Raw genomic sequence first — 13,224 nt, 5'->3', positions numbered from 1 at the left:
TTGACAACGTTAGAATTACATCATCTTACAATTTCGGCACTATCTTTTCCTCCAAGTGATAAAATGCAAGGTAGGAAAAGAAAGAAAGAAAAAGACTTCAACTTGTAGAATCAATTCCCTCTTTCCTTGCAAAGTGCAAACTGCAAACACTTTGCCTTGAAAGTCAATATCGCAATTTTGCACACAACATGAGCATATTTGCATTGGCCATACGTTTATTGCTAAATTTAATTATTTTCCTCGAATTCAGAAAACCCAACACTTTAATTGTTAATGAACCTAATCCTTACTTAAATGCTTATGAATTTGGTTTTGCATTGTTTCTATCGAGGACTAAAATCCATCTCTGAGAGGGACACCAAACCAATAATTGGTAGATTGATGTATAGTAACTTATTTGACTAGACTAAAAAAATTATCCAACTAGACCACGGACATGAATTGGGTGAGACACCGCCTACACTTCTATGGGAGAGGAAGCAGTGGGGAATTTCCACCACTAGTGCCACAGGGTGAGGGGAAATAGCTTAAACAAAATGTGAGGTTAACTTGAACAAAATGTCTCAATCCTGCTCTGCACTGAGTGCCACAGCCCTTAGAATTGAGTGTGTATCAGAATAATTATCTATGATGCAACGCCTAAGAGGGGAGCTGAGATTTTCTGCAGTTAAACCAGATAAGCATTCAGTTCAACTTTCATTTCACACAATAAAGGATAAAGATGTTCATTCACATACCTTTCTTATGGAAGAAAAAAAAACGGAAAATTTCACTGGATGCGTCTTTCACATTCCAACTTGTTAAGAATGCAGGTTTATCAAGCCTCCTGAAGAAAGAAATAGAAGAAATGAAATAAAACATGAAAAGTGTGTTTCGAACACAGAAATGTTCTATGAGTGTGAGTTGTAGCATGCCAACCTCCACGCTAGGCCTGGAATCGTATGTACAGTTTCGATTACACTCCAAGGACACTGCTCAAGAAACCCCTATAACAGAAACAACATCAACTATTTGTGTTAAGGAAGAGATTTTGGTATGTTCTACTTTTGTTTAGGGATATGAAAGAATTAATTACCAAATTCCTGAGGATTCCTTTTCTCGGTTTCTGCATGTGTCGAACAAGAAAAGAGTTTTTCAGGATTAACTTAATTCAAGGTTAAAAAGTGTTGAAAATTAGTTGAAGATGAAGCGAGCTCGAAGTATATTGTCATGGATTACCTAGGCTTTCCTTCAAATGCATCATTAATTTCATCAACCCCTGGTTTATTCAAGAATGTCGCCAGGAAAAAGTACTTCTCTTTACCAGGGGATTCATCCACCCTCTTGTAGACTTCGTAGCGGTATGGGTAAGCCATCCTGGAAACACGAGGTGCACAATAGTCATTGACCCCATTCCATGATACATTTTACCACAGCAGTGTTCAAGATCCCATTGACATAATAATTTCTTGAAGAGATTAAAATTGATCTATCTATGACTAAGGTATATCAAACCAATAAAGATGGAACCCGCAAATCTGTAAACTCAAATACTTATCCAAATTCCCTTCATATTGTTTTGCACACATAAATCTTCACAAGGTTTCAGTAAACAAAATCCAGGGTATATTTTCAATTCTCACCTCAGAGCACCCATGATTGGATACTGTGTCCCGGCATAAAAAAGGAGCCGAAAGGCATAGCAATTTTCAAAAGATGCTGCATACTCCAGTCTTTTATCCCTTCCCATTGTCTTCAATAAAAACAATGACAGAGTTAGGAAAAGCACTGGACTCCTGATAGCATGTCCACTTGTTGTTGGTGAAAACATTGAAGAGTGCACTTACTTGCATAATGCCACTTGAAGCTGGTAAATCCTGCATTTAAAGAAAATAGATAATATAAATGCAAAGCACGTTATCATTGTGAAGATCATACGAACCTTCTCCATATAAAAGATAGAAGAATAGCGAGCATAATAATAATTGGAAATTTCATGGCAAAGAAGAGTGAGAAACTCCACGCAAATAAGCAATTGATTGGACCATATTAGGACATCTGAGATACAACCTTGAGCCGAGGGTTGACAATAATGACAGGACGGCTCCCGGCAGCATCGGTCATAGCCCTCAAATCCTGTGTATAAAATATTTATGAGTAGTTAAAAGGGAACCTGATATTGAGAACATACCAACAATATATCTGGTATACTGTAAACAGTAGAAAACTGAAAGACTCTCACATCAATTATACAATTTCCGACAGCATTTTGGGGAGCCACAAGAATAAATATGTCATCCTGCTCAGTAACCTCTTTGCCACCTACAATTGGAAGGAGAACTCAAAAACTCAGTAAAATAGCTGATAAAGGCATTAACATTTAATAATTAGTTTAGCTTTTAAGTTTAATCATTTATGGTATGGGTAACAACAATCACCACAACCCTATGAAAGTCTGCCGTATATGAATATACAGATGATTAAAGGCTTCATGCAAAAGTGTAATTGTGCATTGAAAATATCGACATTTGCATTTTTTTTTTACAGTGTGACATAGGATAGAACAAGTATTGCTCCATCTAAACCTGCATTTTGTGCGTCTCCAATTCGTAAATCATCACCTTTGTCATTGTTCGGACCGCTAACTAATAAATTTGACCAAAAATAGATTGCTGGTTTATAACTAACATCATCCTGGTACACCGTGATAGACAGTCCTATCTATTTAATAATTAATAGGTGCAATTGGAATGTCTTAGAATCATTGGTTTGACATAGTTCTTTGCAGTTGACTGATTGTACGTACTAGGACAAGAGCATACTAATTTTTTTCCTATGAGTAACTTAATGAAAATTCAAATAAAGACAACGGTCAACATCACTAGGATTACAAGTCTACACATGAATTAAAGGGACACAGACAGCATCCGTGGTGGTCTCTTGAATTGCAAATTTTAAGCATTTTTGCTGCATTAGGGACGTGAGACATAGATATACCTTTCAACATTCAACCATTTGCTGAATTTGTGAAACCTAACAACGAAAATGCAAATTTATGGGAATTGAGATGGCCATCTTCACAGGAAGAAGTCAACTTTGGATACTTTTATCTACCTTACCCTTCAATAAATGGGGAACGTTTTACTGGAGAAATATCTTGTCATTGCCTCAAACAGTTAGCTCATGCTTAGTAATTTAGTTTCGAAACAGCAAACTCCAAGGGAGCAATTAACAAAATTAAGAGGAAAGCAACAAGAGGACCAAAGACCTAACCTCCCAGCAACAGAGAAAAGACCCTTGAAACATCTGTAATTAGAACTTCCTAACCTATCGGGATCCATAGATTTGTATAAGAATGTAAAATGGCACAAAGCACCAAGTGTGGGAGTTCGAAACTGCACCCCGCATAGCCGATACATCAACACAAGCATTGCCTTCTCAATACATGTTAGAAAACCTCAAATGGATGTACACTAAATAATGTTATAAACTTTCCCATCTATCATGAACCATCAAACCTGAATTTTCTTGTTCAAAGCCATCACAACTATCATCGAGTCAAATCTGCAATTGTGATTTTTTCAAGATATGCGTATTATAGTTTTGCTTATGCTATTACCAATTCTTTCTCATTTTATCACTTTACTTAAAATTATAGACTCTGAAATTGTTTAAGGGAGAGAGACCACTATGTATGCGCTAAGGAACAATGTTTCTGGACAGGAAAAGGCAAACATTTGTATGCCAATAGTTGATCTGAAGGACTGACTTTTTCAAGTTAAAAGAAAAATATAATATCATACTGCAAGTTGAAACAGTCTCATACCTATCGAACCGATTGTGATGAAATTTCCCAGGGCCCCATCCTCCCCCCAATCCATGTACTCCAAAATCTGACGTGTTCCGGCTAGCTGCAGTGGCATCCCAGCAAGCGCACCTACTCCCATAGATCCTTGAACACAGACCTAACAAGAAGATGGAAACGTATAATGCTCTTAACAATCATCCACTTGCTTTTTTTTTTAACTAAAGGAGGTCCAATTCCAGCTCATAACTCGGAAGGAAGATATTACACCTTCACACGCTTCCCATCATCAGCAAATGAAAGAGCAAGAACTCGAACGAGTTCCATTAAAGTACCAATTCGATAGACATCCTACAGGATGATATCATAGTTAATGTCGTCTTAGATCAGTCAAACTATAGAACAAAGCAAACCAAGAAGTCCTCTACCATTTCGGGGTTTAGTTCTGGAATAGTGATCGCCACCTATCAATTTCAAAATTTCACGTCAAATAAGAGAGGCCATAGCAGAATCATTTATACGTTAGACAAAAAGATTACGTGAAAAATGAACATAAGTAAGAACAAAATGAAAAGGTAGACAGATTATTTGACCTTCAAACGAGTTTTCCCATCAGCTATAGCCCTTTGAGTAGCTTGCAGAACATCATCGTAGAAATATTCCCTTATTTCTCTAGAATGAGGGATGTTATTTAACCGGGTAGGAATACCTCTCCAGTTATCCTGGCAAAATCTTTTCCAGGATAAGAAATTCACGACGCTATAATACGTTAATTCTTACAGTTTCCTTTATCTATCAGATCTTAGTCCTCTGTAAGTGGAAAGACTTGGAAAATATTGGAATCAACAACATGTTAACAGTAAACATACCTGTTTTGTGGACGACGCCTTTATCTGAACGTCGCTTACTGCTTTTCCTAGTCACGAGAAAGAAAGTTGAGAAATGTTTAATTAATCACAGGTTAGAAATCGATTAACAACTGGTAGTCCAAAATCCAAATCAACATGAAAAATAAAGAGTTAGGGGGTGTTACTGTTATGGAGTAAAGGGTTAAACCGGAGAAGTAAGAATATAATCAAGAAAATGGTAAATGTATCACCCAAAGGATGCCATATGTTCGTTGTAATGGAGTATCTAAAATTCTGAATAACAGAAATGTCAAATGTAAACATAGATTGTGAACATGCAGTATACAATTACAATGAACACACCACAAACAAAGATTACCAGAAGTTTTAAATGAGAAATATATTCTGAACTAGTTACAAAGATGTCCGGTAATAATGACGACCACTGGTCGATCTGGCAATCAGTAGCATTGCATTTATTAGGTTATTAATACTCTTCAGAGCACGGTTTAAAATACAGATAGAGTGAGATTATGACTATATTTTAGGTTGGTAGCTCCAATTACTTGGTTCCGAGTACCACTCTCAGGCCCGATGACTGGATCTTGGATGAAAAACCTTATATACAATTTGTAGAAGTAATATGTGTTGATGATTTTGATCAATGTTGGTATTTATTGATACTGGTATATATTCACATTATAGATCTTCACTCTTCATATTTCTATTAAAACAAGATTTTCAACTTGGGCAACACCTCTATGCTTCAAATAGGTCCAGAAAGGGAATAAACTATAAACATGCACTCATTTCAGGATTTTAGGTTTTATCGTGTCCGTACTATGCTCTTAGCTTCTCCCAGATCATAATAAAGAGAATGATAATATAATAAAGTATGACAAGGAAGAAAACTTCAAACTCAACTCCAGCTTCACAATATCATTAATTGTTGCGGACTCGGTTTTATCCTTGACACACATTTATACCGGAGATATGTTTAAGAACTTACCTGCGGCTATCATCTTTAACTTGTCCTTCTTGACTTGTGAAAGCACAGAGTCTATTTCCTGAAAAACTACTACTTTCTGACGATTTCCATCAATCTGTACTTATATGAAGGTATCATAGTAAATTAGGATCATTTTACAGCTTGACTCAGAGAGGTATAAGAGGAAAGCAACCTGATACAGAAAAATACAGCTATACCTTATTCAGTATGTCCGAGTATGTTGAAGTGATAGATTCAGCATTTCGCTTGTATGTTTCTACGCGTGCTTTAGCCTAGAAGACATAAGGATAAATATACATAAACCATGTGGTACTCTCCAGAAATCATGACAAAGTCAAATTGGCCAAGCTGTACCATAAGATATGACTTTACCCAGTTATTTCATTAGAATTACGGAACACAGTGGTTCCACATTTTGGATAGACAGCAACCATTTCACATTATGTTAGACCTAGACTATTTGCAAAAAAAAAAACTAATAGCAGTAACCTGCCATAAACTGAAGAATTTAAGAACATTAACTGTTTTCCTTCTAGCAAAGAATTATATATAGCAAGGAAGAAGAAAGAAATAATTAACCGTATGTCATGTGCAAACATAAGGGCTAATCCCCTTGTAATTACGGCGTACCAACATATTCACCATCAATTAAATGCCATGAACATGTCTTGTAAGCGCATTTTTGGAGTAAACAATTTAAATGAACATAAATGATACGACTTGGAAATTCGGGAAACTCAGACCTTTTCATGAGTGTCATCGGCACGAGTGATAATCCTGGCCTTAATTTCATCTGTTTCCGGAGGGAAGTTTTTAATGTGGTAAATTTTCCCAGTCACTGGATCCAACCGTCTCCCAACGCATCTGTCGATTAGAATTTCATCAGGAACCTGAATATTAACAGATACAATTGCTGTAAATTTCCTAATATCAAGGTATTGTAGCTAATTGACTCATATTATGACATCCATATCAATCAGAAGCTACAGGTCCACTACAAACACTTAGCGAAAACATTCCTCCGAAACCAAAACACACTAAACAACAACCACATATGAGAGAGTTAAGTGCATTACATCTAAGAAAACGTATATGTCTGGTCTAATCAAGAGCTTTTCAAGACTTTGAGCCTGCTCAGCACTTCGTGGGTATCCATCAAGTAGCCACCCATTCGTCTTTGCATCTTCTCTGGATAATCTTGATGTCACCATCTACAAAGAAAAAATACATAGCATATTCATTCAAACTTAACTCTCTAGAAGTAGACAACGATACACATATTAACTTCAAAACAAAACATTATACCGCTGTGACGATTTCATCAGGAACCAGACATCCATTGTCCATGTATTCTTTAGCTTTATTTCCAATTTCAGTCCCGGATGATACTTCAGCTCTTAGTAAATCTCCAGTTGATATGTGCACCAATCCATACTTTACAAAATCAATCAAAAACAACAGTAAACAAAACAAGTAACTACCAATTAATCTCGAAAACAAAAATCCAAATCGAAATTCACCTTCTGAACGATCAATTCACCCTGAGTTCCTTTGCCTGATGCTGGTGCTCCAGATATCATCACCTTCAACGGCTCGTTACTTGCCAAACATCTCACTCCAAATCCCTGCCAGACGAAGAAAAGTGAATGAGTACTACAATCGAACAACTTATTGGTATAAAATCTCAAAGGATAAGGGGAATTTAGTACCTTAGATTTAGGGTTTATTATCTTTGAACGAAATTGAGAGGAGATGTTTGATGATGATTGAGAGATAGAAGAAGAACGAGTGGAAGAAGATATTGAAGAAAATGAAGAAAGACGTAGACATGCAGTAACAGGAGGAAATGAAAAGGCGCCATTATTGTTGTTGTGGCAGTGAATTGATATCACTGAGGTTAGCGCCACCATTTTTTGGTGGCATATACTGATTTCTCTGAGTAATAATATATTTTTTTAAAAGGGGGTCCAGAGAGAATGGGAAAATGGAACAACAGTAGCAGAGGAGAGAGTGTGGCTGATAATAAGAACCATAATATCAGGCGTCCCAAAAACTTTGAAGGCATACAAAATAGTTTTCCCATCCTAGGTGATCTTATAAGGGGTGTCTATTGGGTAGTTCAATTATCTATATACTCTTGAACTTAAAATCAAAAAATAAATTATCCTAAACATCTCTTCTTCTTCCTCTAGCTAAACCTCCTTCCTTTTCTCTCAGATTTTTTTCATCACTGTAATTAATTATCGATTCATGAAAATTCGATCACCGGTTAAATTGAACTATATAATGGATCGTACAAAGAAAAAAGAAAACGTCAGGTGTTCTAAATCCTCTTCCAATCCATGAATTAAATAAGAAGAACCAATTGAAGATGAAGGTGTAAAAACTATAATTGAACCGGAGATTGAATCGGAAATTCAACCATTTGAAGCTCCGAATACTGAAATGAGGATAAGAAGGTATTCCCTACAAACCCAATCTTTTATTTGTTGTTTTTCATGGATTGAATGGGTTAAATTGCTAAAAACTTAGGGTTTTTGACAGTTACAGTAGCGGGTTCGGCTGATAATTGAGTTGAGTTTTGAGCCGAACTGTTCTTGAAATGTCTCCCTGAAAGTGTCTATGAACAGTTCGGCTAAACCGTAAATGTCAATTTCTAGCCGAACCCCAAAATGTGTATTGAATACGTCCCAGAACAGTGCCAGGTTCGTCTAATACCTTTCAAACCTTCCCGGCCGAACCTGAGAAGTGAAATTTATCTCAGGTGGTTGTCAGGTTCAGCTGACTCGATTAGATCACTTTCAAGCCGAACCTCTCTCTGTAAACACTTCGAAAATATTGATTTGCAGGCTCTAGGTTCGGCTAGCTCGTGTTATTGACTTATCAGCCGAACCTTCTCTTTGCACACTCAAGTTTTTCGATCTTGTTTTGTCCATAACTTTTTCGTCCGATGTCGGAATGACCTCATTCTTTTTGCGTTGTGTTTGTCTTTTCATTCTCTTGAAGTTGAAGATAAGATCTAATTGATTTTAATGAGTTTAATATGGACCTTGGTATTCTCCATATTTATTAGTCTTGTATGTGCAATCCAATATAATAACTTGTGGGAAGCATAGAGCCAATTGGGCGCATTCCGGGTGGGCAAGGAAAAGGTGTGTGACTACGCTCACAAATCATTTCAAACCGATCCCATCGCCTTTGTTGTCCTTTAACTAGTACACAATTTATCTTCATCGCGTGTTCCTCAAGCCAATCCAGAATTTCTGGTTTAGTTTTCCATATCTACGTTCATTCCAAAACAAGTAATTTGTAAGAAAAACTTTGAAATATTCCGACAACATTAAGGTAAACAAAAGGTTCTTACATACCAAATCATTTTGGAAGTGATCCTTGGTATCCTCGTGAATTATGTCTACTGGATCAGGTTGATTTTCCATGGGTCCAAGCACGATCTACAAAGAATATCACAAGGTTAAACACTAGAAAGGAAATATAATAACAAGGTTCGGCGCATCCGATAATCACATTATGTGCCGAACTATAAACATTTACAGGTTTCGGCTTATACGATATCCTCAATATGTGCCGAACCACGAGCAATATTTTAACCCAAAAATTAACAAATTCATGTTCGGTTCATACGATAACCATATTATGTGCCGAACCTTGAACATAAGATGTTTCGGCTGATAGGATATTCTCCATATGTGTCGAACCACGAACAATATTTTAACCCAAAAATTTACAAATTCATGTTCGGCTCAGACTATAATCATATTATGTGCCGAACCTTAAACATAAGAGGTTTCGACTGATACGATATTCTCCATATGTGCCGAACCAGTAACAATATTTCAACCCAGAAATTAAAAAATTATGTTCGACACATACGATTTTGGATATGTAAGCCGAATTAGTAAATGATTCTATTCCGGGCTATTCAGGATGTTGTTCGGCTTACTATGAAACTTTCATATAAGCCGAACTAGTGTCTAGCAAAAGGGTTGGAATTGGAAATTATAGGTTCGGCGCATGCAGTAAACAGATTCAGTAAGCCGAACCGTTCATCAATTGGTAGATTCGGCTCATAGATGTGAGCCGAACCTCAATCTGTTTCGCCGAACCATGATTCAAAAAACCTAACTTTTGATAATTGAGAGCTATAAAAGTGATATTAAGTATAGGATATAAGTGTACCTGTGTATTAGAAGCATTGGGTTCCTCATCAATGTCTTCATCATCAGGATTTGGCTCATAAAAATCATCATCTTGAGTTTGTGTTTGAGTTTGAGCTTGAGTTTGAGTGGGTGTAAAATCATTCTCATAATCTAAGAAATCAGCCATTTGGGAATCATTGGTGTAGTTGATGTGCATTTTTCTAGGTTTTTTAGATGATATATGACCCTCCTCATCCTCCATTGAATCAAGAAATAGAATTTTCTCACTTTCTCCTTCTCTTTCTCTCCTTCTTAATCCTCAAATTTTTCATCTAAACAAATCTTATAATTCTGAAAATTATTTTAATCACTAAACAAAATATTTAATCACTAATCAAGATTATTAACACTAATACGTAAAGGGAAGATTTGCCATTAAAATTTTTTGGGTTAAGGGGTTATATGATTTTGCTATTTCACAACCTTTTTTGTTTTCATTCAGTATGCCTTGGAAGATTTTGGTATGCCCAATATTATGATTCGATAATAACTAACGAACGGCTACCACGTAACACACTGGTAGTGGTAAGTACCAGCCGATGATACAGCCCAGCACATTTCCAACACACCCAAGTGGGCCTGGTATATAAGGGCAATTCTTAAGAAGGATTTTGTGGGAAACTACTCCATTTTGGAGACTATTATTCATTTTTGTGTGGATATTAGAAGTAATCCTAAGTCACCTTTTATCCAAATAATTATATCAATACCAAACTCACCCTTCTTTATTAAGTAAGTTAATGTAATTATTAGTTAGTGTAATGATTAATTAAATAATTAGGTTAAGTTAATTTATAATTAGTGAGGTTAGAAGAGTAAGTTATTAGAAGAATAAGTTTTGAGAAGAAGGGTTTTTTCTTTTTTTTTCTAAGATGGTTGATTTCGAAATGAGGTTTTTGAGTACTTAGGTATACTCCAAATTTAGTTAATCTTGCTTGAATTGGGAAAAACTTTCGAAAAATGAATAATTTAATAAACAGATTGCCGGCTATGACAATGGAGTTTGGATACGAAATTTGAAGAACAGGTAGCCGAACTCTTCTTCTAGTGTAGTTCGGCTAATGATTCTGAAGACACAGGTAGCCGAACTCAGTTTTAATGAAGTTTTTGCTTTCAGAGAAGAGTTCGGTTAGAAGAAAAAAATTGCGACACAACCGAACTAACAGTTCGGCGAGGAATTTTTATTCGCGACGTAACCAAACTCTTTGAAAGCAAAAAACTCCATTAAAACGAAGTTTGGCAACCTGCACCTATAAATTTTTTTTTGCGAAATAGCCGAACTTTCCTTCATGTTCTTCGTTTTCATCAGGTCAGCTAGTTCGACAAAAATTTTCCAAAAATTCCTAGCCGAAATTCTCTCTGCAACTCCAATTTTCAACTCATTTTGATGATTACTTCTCATTTTTTCAACCAAAAACGGATGAAAAGTAATGAGTTTGTTGTAATTTTGATTTTGATTTTGTGTTGTTAATGATTTAAATTAAGATATATAGAGGTGGTGGTGGTTTGAGGTGGTCGGTGGTAGTGGTAGCGAAGATGGTAAGTGGTGGTCGGTGGTGGTGAGCGGCGGTGGTGATGGGAGGAGGTGGTTATATATATAGGTGATTATTAAGTTGGTTTTGAATTGAATTAGGTTAAGGGTAGGCTAGTCATTTCCACACTTTAGGACATCCCTTATAACTATAGAGTAGATATTCTTATCACATAATAGTCCCCCTCCGAAAAAGAGTAGAGCCCAAAAAATCGTTCATTTGGGCACCACCCTATTTTGGTGGGGATCATGATTTCATTTTTAGGTGGATATTAAAAGTAAACCTAAGTCACCCTTAATCTAAGTATTTATGTTAATACCAAACTTACCCTTCGTAGTTAAATTAATTAGGATAATGATTAGTTAGTGTAAAGATTAGTTAAATTAATTAGTGATTAGTGAGGTTAGATTAATTAGTCGGTTATTTTTGGAAGAATGATTTGTGAGAAGAAGAGGTTTTTTTTTTCTTTTCTTTTTCTTAAGATGGTTTATTTTGAAATGAGGGTTTCGAGTATCTAGGTATACTTCAAATTTAGTTAATGTTGTTCGAATTGGCCAAAACTTTTGCAAAAATGAAAATTTTATAAACTGATTTCGACCATGGAAATAAAGTTCGGCTACGACATCGAAAAATAATTGCGACGTAACCGAACTAAAAGTTCGGTTGGGAAAAAATTTGTGACGTAAACGAACTAAATATATAGGTTTTCAGAGAAAAGTTCGATTAAGAGAAAAAAAACAGCGACGTAAACGAACTAAAAGTTCGGGCTAGGAAAAAAAAAGTTGCGACGTAACCGAACTTTTCTCCGAAAGAAGAAACTCCATTAAAGCTGAGTTCGGCTAGTTCTAAAAACCGTTTCACATAATTCCTAGCCGAACTTCTCTCTGCAACTTCCATTTTCAACTCATTTTGATGATTACTACTCATTTTTTCAACCAAAAATGAATCACAAGTAATGGGTTAGTGGAAATTTCTTTGAATCGAGATGATGAAGAGGAAATAAAAGAAGAAAATGAACCATCTAATAGTAACAGATTTGTGAAAATTTAAAAGTAATGGATTTGTTATAATTTTAGTTTTGATTTTGATTTCGTCTTGTTAATGATTTAGATTAGGTTATATAGATATATATAGTTATTAGATTAGTTTTAATTTTAATTAGGTCATGGGTAGGTTAGTCATTTCCACACTTTAGGAAATCCCTTATAAGTATAGGGTAGACATTCTTATCACATAATTGTCCCCACCAAAAAAGGGTGGTGCCCAAAAAACAGTTCATTCTTATGGAATAAACAAAGAGGAAGGATCATGCACGCTTTTAGATGGACACTATTATACATGATTTATGCCATTTTCACAGCGAAACCCAAACGATAATGATTTTGAATATATTTAGATGATATATTCCTCTTATAAGACTCTCCATTCCTACAAAAAAAAAAAGAGCGCAATTCAAGATATCAAGCCTTATCATCTCCCAATCTTAATTTCAACCACTTGTAGCGACTGATATTCAAAGGGGTATATGGTGGTGTTATACGTCTCGAATTATGTTAATTTTTGATAGGAATGTAGAGTCTTATAAGAGGAATGCATCATCTAAAGATTAGATTCAAATTCATTATCGTTTGGGTTTTTCGGTGAAAATGGCGCAAATCATATACGATAGTGTCCATCTAAGGGTATCCACGGATCCTCCCTCATGAACAAACATGAAGTTTGTTTATTTTGGTCTCACTGTGGACTCAACAAACATGAAACACGAGTGGACAAATCAATAAAAGACGAGTGGACAAATCAATAAATTTGTTGGTTTGTTCATCGCGGACCAACA

At 35.7% G+C, this 13,224-nt stretch overlaps 1 protein-coding gene across 2 annotated transcripts; it reads right to left on the bottom strand.

Annotated features, from left to right (window-relative positions):
• LOC113355935 (adenylate kinase 5, chloroplastic-like) lies at positions 1-7,639 on the bottom strand. Of its 2 annotated transcripts, XR_003362670.1 has the most exons (21): positions 7,351-7,639; positions 7,162-7,266; positions 6,947-7,075; positions 6,718-6,852; positions 6,385-6,531; positions 5,839-5,913; positions 5,642-5,735; positions 4,654-4,700; positions 4,378-4,506; positions 4,213-4,248; positions 4,055-4,135; positions 3,806-3,944; positions 2,222-2,301; positions 2,050-2,115; positions 1,827-1,856; positions 1,623-1,732; positions 1,219-1,356; positions 1,076-1,105; positions 919-986; positions 738-826; positions 1-661 (listed from the first exon to the last, which is right to left on the bottom strand). XR_003362670.1 is itself a non-coding variant. In XM_026598922.1 (18 exons), exons 1-18 carry the CDS (start codon positions 7,549-7,551, stop codon positions 1,072-1,074), a joined length of 1,776 nt encoding a protein of 591 aa, XP_026454707.1. In that variant the 5' UTR covers positions 7,552-7,639. The 2 variants fall into 2 exon arrangements, 1 of the variants encoding a protein (XP_026454707.1); XM_026598922.1 differs by lacking the exons at positions 1-661; positions 738-826; positions 919-986 and having other exon boundaries at positions 1,072-1,105.
• Positions 7,640-13,224: the final 5,585 nt, after the last annotated feature.

The sequence above is a fragment of the Papaver somniferum genome, chromosome 3 (genome assembly GCF_003573695.1).
Source record: "Papaver somniferum cultivar HN1 chromosome 3, ASM357369v1, whole genome shotgun sequence".
NCBI classification, from domain to species: Eukaryota; Viridiplantae; Streptophyta; class Magnoliopsida; order Ranunculales; family Papaveraceae; genus Papaver; species Papaver somniferum.
Note: the sequence above shows the minus strand (reverse complement) of the source record. Positions and strands in the feature narration are given on the sequence as shown.

Bases quoted from the DNA above. Each gene is read 5' to 3' on its own strand.
- LOC113355935 (XM_026598922.1), bottom strand. From the start codon at position 7,551: ATGGTGGCGCTAACCTCAGTGATATCAATTCACTGCCACAACAACAAT. The intron at 4,507-4,653 runs GTATGTTTACTG...AGATTTTGCCAG, and splicing joins AGGCGTCGTCCACAAAACAG to GATAACTGGAGAGGTATTCC. The intron at 4,249-4,377 runs GTCAAATAATCT...TGAAATTGATAG, and splicing joins ATGGGAAAACTCGTTTGAAG to GTGGCGATCACTATTCCAGA.